The following is an 8,435-nucleotide window of genomic DNA, read 5'->3' as shown; positions in this document are numbered from 1 at the left end:
ACGTCCTCAGATGCTTAAAGTACTATGTGATCAATGTTTTCATATGGACATATTTGTGGCTGCACGAACAAAAGATATGTCCAAATTAAATTAGTTTTAGCAGAAATAGACATTTTTGGTTCAAACAGCTGAGATTCAGCAAGACGACATGGCTCCAGGCATAGTGGGATTCAGAGTTCAGATGATAACATCAGGATGCAACACCCCCCACCCCCGCCCGATCCTGGCCTTGGTTTTATTGCATGCACTTGGCTTTCGGCTGCTGGTGATATCCACATGGAGTAGAATGAGAAGAGGTTCAGATACAGCGATGAGTCACACCCTCCCAAAATTATAACTGCAAATTCACATAGAAAAATTAGCTACACATGCATTCTCACATACACTTTTAAACACACACACACACACACACACACCACGCAACAAAACTATTCTTCATAGGGACTTCCTATATGACACCTAAATGACTAAATGACTCTAATGAAAAGAATTTGTAACACAAAATTTTGGGTCATGGAGGGCGCCTGGACTCATGAGTATATCACAGGGATGGAAAGGGGAGCCTCTGGGAACCATTAAGGACCTGATGAGAGTCACTTTGGGATCAAGTTTGGCCTTGGGAGAGAGCCCTGTTTGAGGTCTCCCTTCTCTTTGGTACAGAACAGATCCAAGGCGGGGCGGGGTGGGGGGGAGGGGGCGGGGTAGGACACAGGAGGAAGAAAGAGCTCCATAGGCACCAGTCTTAAAACTTAGTTTTAGACTCATCACAGCGGGAAAGCATCTCACTTTACAGAGAAGGAACAGAGACCAGATTCCATAATTAATTATTAAATTGGAAATATACTATACATTACAAAACAGTGTATTGGATTTATTGCACGCAGATACCAAAGTATTTGTGCAATTGTTTCCATTGTAGAAGTACAACTAGAGATTTATATTTTCATTTATATCCTATCTATTCTCCCTGTGACAGCCTGAAGGATGTTTCTAAAGCACAGAGCTGATAAAGTTTCTTTCTTTTTTTTTTTTTTAAGATTTTTTATTTATTTATTTGACAGAGAGAGAGCACAAGCAGGCAGAGAGGCAGGCAGAGAGAGAGGAGGAAGCAGGCTCCCTGCTGAGCAGAGAGCCCGATGCGGGGCTCGATCCCAGGACCCTGAGATCATGACCTGAGCCGAAGGCAGCGGCTTAACCCACTGAGCCACCCAGGCGCCCCGATAAAGTTTCTTTCTTTAATGGAATCCCCTTTGCAAATATGAAGGAGATTCATATTTCCTATTCGGCTTCTAGAAGACAGAACTTTGGGACAAACCAAAGGTCAGAAATCAAAAGTTGGGAGCTCCAAAGACTAAAACCTTTAGTGTATTTCTCATTAGTGAGATCACTAATGAGAAATAAACTACCAAGAAATTGCTTAATCAAGCTTGGCTCTGAGTGAAGAAACATTCTCTCTCTGGAGAATTTGTAGCCACAAGTCAGTATCACGTTGTGATCCTAACACTTCAAATGACAGATGAGATCTCTGGTGACATCCTGAAAAATGAATAATGTTGGGAAGGTCCCCCAGGTAACTAGCAAAAGAAAAAGAAGACCTCTCTGGAGGAGCTCAGCTGTAATTCAGACCTCAGAGGATTCCCACAGATAAAGTCCCAGCGAAAGGGAGCAGCTCAGGACGCCTGGGTGGCTCAGTCAGTTAAGCACCTGCCTTCGGCTCAGGTCATGATCCCAGGGTCCTGAGATGGAACCCAGCATCGAGCTCCCTGCTCGACAGGGAGTCTGCTTCTCCCTCTACCTGCTGCTCCCCACCCCGCCCCGCTCATGTGCACTCCCTCTCTCTCTCTGACAAATAAATAAAATCTTAAAAAAAAAAAGTGAGCTACTCATAGTCAAAAATCACAAACACAGAAAGTAAAAAGGCACTGTGTGAAAGTGATAGAAGACATAATGGGCAGTAAAATCAGACATCCATAGACTTCAGCGCTGGAATTATTGGAGAAGTATAATATGGCCATGCCCAATAAAGTTAAAGACATAAAAGAGAGAATTGACAGTGTGAGGCAGCAACAAGAGATAAATCTCAAGTAGAACGTCTAGAAATTAGGGACACCTGGGTGGCTCAGTTGGTTAAGCAACTGCCTTTGGCTCAGGTCGTGATCCTAGGGTCTTGGGATCAAATCCCACGTCGAGCTTCTTGCTCAGCGGGAAGCCTGCTTCTCCTTCTGCGTCTGCCCCTCTCCCTGCTTGTGCACTCACTCTCTCTCTCTCTCTCTCTGACAGATAAATAAGTAAATAAATCTTTTTAAAAAAGAACTTCTATAAATTAATACCATAAAAAGTAAATTTAAAATTCAGCGGATGATGCAACAGATTAGACACAGTGCAAAAGAGACTAGTCACCTAAAAGGTACATCTATAGAAATTACCCAGAAAGCTAACCAGGACACAAAGAGATGGAAAATAAGAAAGAATTTAAATGATATGGAAAAATAGGAAAAGAAACTTTAACGTATATTGAGTTAGACTTCTGGAAAGAGATAGTAAAAAAAATCATGGTAAGAATTAGCAAGTATATAGGACTTACTATGAGTTCCTATTCTAAGTTGTTACATAATTAATCCATTAATCTTCACAACAAAGCTATAGTTTTGTATCAATGAATAAGTGAGTAAAAAAGTTTTTCTGATTGTTTTAAATGCTTCACAGTGAAGTTTTTAAAGGGGGTGGCAAGAAACTCAATTTGGCCGCAGCATGGGCACATGAGAGGAAGTCATAGGAGCTAAGGCCAAAAATATTATCAGCTGATCTGAAAATAAGCTAGCTAACAAATATCATGATGTAGAGGGAGAAAGGTGACAATGTGTGCAGTGCACTAAATTCCTTATCTTTTATAAAGGAACTTGATATTCCTTGCTGTTGTTATTGACAAATCAAAAGCAGAACTGTAGTGTTATTATACAAAGTCATAATATTAGCATCTGGAAGAATTTAGAATGGAAACTGGAAGTGCTGGTTGCTATTGAGAAATGAGAGTAGGAGAGAACTCGTGTTTCACTTTATACACCCTGGCATCATTTGAAATAAAACTAATGTGCATATATTGCTTCTGTGATTAAATTTAAAAAGATTAAGTGAGCCAAGACATGCAGGGCCTTGAACATCAAGCCGGGCCTTGAACATCAAACCAGGCTTTGACATCAAGCCAACAATTCTTTAGCTATGGAAGCTCGCACAGCTTGGTGGATGCTTTATTGCCCAGGCTCACAGAAGGCAGCAAAAGGCCCTAGGACAGCCATTTTTCACAGGGAGGGGAACCGGATGGGGTAGAACGGGGAGAGGCCAAGATAAGTGACCGGAGTCATGGCACATGAAAACATCTCGTGAAGTTTCTTGCTTGACACATCTCCAGGATTTCATTTGCTGGTGCCCTTTGGGCAGGAAATCACAGGGGCTGTCCAACATCTTGATAAGCCTCAGGCAGTCACCAGATTCCACGCCTGTGGCCTTGGACCCCTTGCCATCCACAGAGTAGAGAAGTCCTCTCTGCTATTTCTCAATCTCAGGAAAGCTCTTCCTTTCCTAGTTTCTACCCCCAGCAAGAAGAATGGTGCTCAGGTAAGCGTTTGATCAAGAACGATCTTCTTTCAGAGACAGTTCTGCTTTCTTCCTCTTAATCCGCTTGCTTGTGAATTCATTTTAAGGGGGGCGGGACGTGTCGGAAGCCAGGGCACCCCACTGCAAATCGGGAGACATGAAACTTCCTCATGGAGGCTTTGGGTGCTGGTGACTTGGACTGTGGGAGAGCCAAACGGCCCCCACCAGGCTCTTGTGACTTCTCTCCTGTCTCCTTATACTCCCTCTTTCTCTCCAGTCAAATCTGCAACCATGGAGAGATGTATTGTGCTCAGGGACCAAGGCGGCATTCTACCACGACATTCCAAAGCTAAATTGTTTTAATAACATCAGGTTTCACAGATTTGCTTGCTGTTCAAAAGTTGGGGTTTTTCCCCGCTTTGTACCCTTGTATCTGACATTGTCCTAACAGAAAATATGGTACCCGAACAGGTACAGGTAATGGAGGAGAGTAATGAAAGGACAGGTCACATGGGTATGGGCAGGGCTAAAGGAAATCTATAAAGGACGCTAACTGAAGACCCCAGAGACAAGGACTGAAAGGGAAAGGGAAGAAGTTACCAGAACTCAGAAGGACTGTGGATATAGGAAAGGACCACCAGACAAGGGCACAGTCCTTAGACAGAGTAACATGTCCACTGCTAATTCACAGCCTGGCAGAGACTCAGAAAGTCACAAACCCCCAATCACCCTCCTCCCAACCCCCAGCTCCTGTCCGTGTCTCGCTTTCACTGAAAGCAACCAGGAGCCAGAGAGAGGGGGAAACCTTTGAAGAGGATGATGAAAACACCCAGAGGAGGGTAGAAAAGATGGAAATGAGATTTGATGGCAAATGGAGAAAATCCATCTCTCTCTCTTTTTTTTGTAAGATGCTATTTATTTGAGAGAAAGAGAGAGAGAATGAGTTGGGGGAAGGACAAGTTGGGGGAAGGACGGAGGGAGAAGCAGACTCCCCACTGAGCAGGGAGACCAATGAAGGGCTCGATCCCAGGACACTGAGATTACATCCTGAGCCAAAGACAGCTGCTTAACTGACTGAGCCACCCAGGGGTCCCCAAACCCATCTCCTCTTATAGCCTTCTCACAGTTGGTATTTCCTGGGACTTTCTCTCTCTGTGTGATTGGATCAAATTCTCATGGTACTCCTCAAAATGTATTTGACTGTCTGCACCTTTCTATCTGCTGTCACTCTTTCAGAATAGTCTCTCATTATCATCATAAATGCCTTGAGAATGGGGGCACCTGAGTGGTTTGGTTGGTTAAGCATCTGCCTTCAGCTCAGGTCATGATCCAAGGGTCCTGGATGCAGCCCTGTGTCCTCCCTGCTCAGCGGAGAGCCTGCTTCTCCTTCTCCCTCTGCCCCCACCCCGCCCCCGCACCCTTGCTCGTAATTTACATACTCGTAAATATTTTAAGTTTATTATTTTGACTGCTCTAGAAAGAAAGCCATTGTAAGAGTGACTTAGACTGTGTCCCTCGCAATAGAGTAGGACATTAGGGGGACACACTAATGGCCAGGAGGAAAGTATCTCCTGTCCTCATAAAGCCAACATGCTGAGACATTTCTGGCCAAGAGGTTTGGCCATACTCATACCAGTCATTGCAACAGGTCACATTCTCTTCATGACCCTAAATCATGACTTCCTTTGTGGTAGATGGACCACCTTTAGTCACTGAGATTGTCCATAGGTCATGGCAGGGTCCAACTTCCTGGCCCCTAAGAGGAATTCTCAGTCCCAGGGAGAAGGAATCCTGAGCTCAAGGTCCTGCTGTCACAACACATAACCTGTCCAGACTTTTTTCCTATTGCCTCCTACAGACCTGACATGGTCTGGGAGATTAAGAAGACGTGTGTGAACCCTGGAATATTCCCACATTAGTATAAGGTAGGTGTTGCTGTAGAGAGAGTCCAAGCGTTAGCGTCAGAGACAACTGATCTGAATCCAGGTTCCAGAACTCCAAAGCAGTGCAGTGTTTGGTGAGTATCTTAACCTTTGCAAGCCTCCTTTTCCCTCCTCTGTAACATGGAGACAGTAATCCCCCAGTAGCAGGCTGGCCCTAAGGAGGAGTGAGCTTCCAGCAGGTGCTCCGTCTTGTTTGTGTTCCCAGGAGTACCAGTGGAGGGTTTCTGAGCCTGGATCCCACCGCCCCAGCCTGGGAGAGCACACTCACACCGGTGAATGGAAGTGACCACGCCTTTCTGCAGACTTTCCCCGTGGGGATCCTGATCGTGTCCTTGCTAAGCCTCACCTTTGCCCTCGGTGGGCTGGTGGGAAACCTGATCGTGCTGTGGCTCCTGGGCTTCCGCGTGCGGAGGAACACCTTCTCCGTCTACATCCTCAACCTGGCAGGAGCCGACTTCCTCTTCCTCTCCTTCCAGGTTGTCTATTTCCTGGTGATGCTTGTCAACTTCCATTCCGTGTCCCTTTCCATCCCCACGTTTTTCGTCTTTGCGTGGACCTTTGCCTATATCGCAAGCCTGAGCCTTCTCAGTGCTATTAGCACAGAGCGCTGCCTGTCAGTCCTGTGTCCCATCTGGTACCGCTGCCACCGCCCAAAACACACATCAGCTATGACGTGTGCCCTGCTCTGGGTCCTCTCCTTGCTGCTGAGCATCCTGGAAGGGGAGTACTGTGGCTTCCTGTTTCGGGGTTTCGATGACAATTGGTGTCGGGCGTTTGATTTCATTGCTGCCACCTGGCTGGTTTTCTTATTTGTGCTTCTCTCTGGGTCCAGCCTGGCCCTGCTCAGCCAATCGCTGTGTGGCCGCCATCGGCTGCGGCTGACCAGGCTCTATGCGACCGTGGCACTCACGGTGCTGGTCTTCCTCCTCTGTGGCCTGCCCTTTGGCATCCACTGGTTCCTCTTACACTGGATTCTGATACAGTCCTCGGATACAGTCCTCGAGCATCTTTATCTGGTTGCTGTTCTCCTGTCCTGCATCAACAGCTGTGTCAACCCCATCATTTACTTCTTCGTTGGCTCCTGTAGACAGCAGTGGGCTCAGCGGCACAGGACCCTCAAGATGGTCCTGCAGAGGGCTCTGCAGGACCTATCAGGAGGGGATGAGAGTGAAGCCAGCCTTCCTCAGGAAACTCTGGAGATGGCCGGAAGCAGTGTGGTGTTCTGAGTCAGTCTGTCTCCCTCAGACAAATGTGGCTTTGAGAGCCAACTCTCTCCCCATCAGTTTGGGAGGTTTTCTTGACTTCTCTCAGCCGGTGGGTGCCCTGGTCTTAAAGCCTTCAAGTTTTAAGATAAAGCTGAAGGTTGAGATAACAGTCCTCCTCGTGAGGACTGAGACAGAACCTGTCAGGCAGACACTGAAGTCCAGCGCCTCAAGGACAGCCTCCCCCAGGACCTTCACACCATCCCCAGCTTTGCCAACTCTCAGGTCCCCTTCTGAAGAATCCCACCTTCAGCAGAGGCTGAACGCGGTACAGGAAAAGTTGACATTTTCTTTGGTCACTGCGCTCAAGAGGGACTAGAAAAACATTCCCTCACAACTTTCTATGGTCACCCTCCTGCCATCTGTCTCCATAAAATTAAAAGAATTGAAGTGCAGTCTAGTCCCAAAGAGCTATCGTCTTTGATTTTGAAAGGCCCTGGAATATCTCCCTAGCTTAATGGATGTCTGTTGAATAAATGACTTAATGAATAAATATACTTAATGAATAAATAAATGATGAATTTTTACACCAAGCCTGTACTAAATGTCTATTTACCAGATTCGAGTCACCATGTGTTTCTTTCTGTCACCATTGCCAGTTTGTGCAAGCACAAAGTTGAGTTTTATAACTGGGCAAATCGAAGTCAAAGCATGCTTAAGGTCTGAGGTAGGTCGTCTTACTGTAACTTCCTGTCCCTCGCCCTCCAGAGGAACCCCATGTATGTACCTTCTCATTCCCATCTCTGTGCCTCTGCTCTGGCTCTCCCTCTCTGGAGCTCTCTGATCCTTCATGGCATGTTTCCTTTTTTTTTTTTTTTTTTTAAGATTTTATTTATGTATTTGAGAGACAGAGAGAGCAGAGCAAGAGAGAGAGTGCGAGCGCACGAGCTGGGGGGAGGGGCAGAAGGAGAGGGAGAAGCAGACTCCCGGCTGAGCAGGGAGCCCGATGTGGGACATGTGGGGCTGGATCCCAGGACCCTGGGATCATGACCTGAACCAAAGGCAGACTCTTAACCAACTAAGCCACCCCCTTTATGGCACGTTTCCAATATGTCTTACCAGACTCCGTATTCTTTGAGGACAGGATCTTCTTCAGATTTACCTTCTCTTCCACAGAGCTCGCAACGTTCATTTTATTAATTCAATTACAGAAAAACATTTCTAAAATGACATGTTCTGTAAAAATTATAATATGTTAAGTTTAAACATTGCATCGTCTCATAATTTTTCAGTTCTTTAATTGAGGTACAATTAGGAGAGAGCAATGGCACGGATCATAAGCGAAAGGTGCAGTGAGTTACAACAGTACGCCCACGTGACTCAAACCCCAAGCAAAGCACAACAGATTTTCTTCGCCTCGGAAAGTTCCCTCACGTCCCTCCCAGACATTCCTCCTGCCCCAGAAGAAACTATCATTCCTGCTTTTAACACCAAAGATGAGGTTTCCCTGACCTTTGATTTCATATATTTAGGATGATTCAATGTACTCTTTTGTTCCTACCTTGTATCACTCAGCATATTTTTAGGATTTATGCAGGCCATGACATTGCATGTCAGTAGCTTGTCATTTTAATAAAGCTGAGTACTATTTCATTGTACAGATATTCCACCATTTATTTTCATATTGATAGATACC

At 45.7% G+C, this 8,435-nt stretch overlaps 1 protein-coding gene across 1 annotated transcript; it reads left to right on the top strand.

Annotated features, from left to right (window-relative positions):
- The first annotated feature begins 3,513 nt into the window (after positions 1-3,513).
- Positions 3,514-6,778, top strand: MRGPRX2 (MAS related GPR family member X2). Its single transcript, XM_047692956.1, has 2 exons — positions 3,514-3,615; positions 5,743-6,778. The coding sequence occupies exons 1-2, from the start codon at positions 3,605-3,607 to the stop codon at positions 6,761-6,763; spliced, it is 1,032 nt and encodes a 343-aa protein (XP_047548912.1). The 5' UTR covers positions 3,514-3,604; the 3' UTR covers positions 6,764-6,778.
- The last annotated feature ends 1,657 nt before the right edge of the window (positions 6,779-8,435 follow it).

Source organism: Lutra lutra, chromosome 10, assembly GCF_902655055.1.
Source record: "Lutra lutra chromosome 10, mLutLut1.2, whole genome shotgun sequence".
In the NCBI taxonomy this organism is placed as follows: domain Eukaryota; kingdom Metazoa; phylum Chordata; class Mammalia; order Carnivora; family Mustelidae; genus Lutra; species Lutra lutra.
The sequence above is the reverse complement of the archived record's forward strand: the minus strand, read 5'-3'. Positions and strand labels throughout refer to the sequence as shown.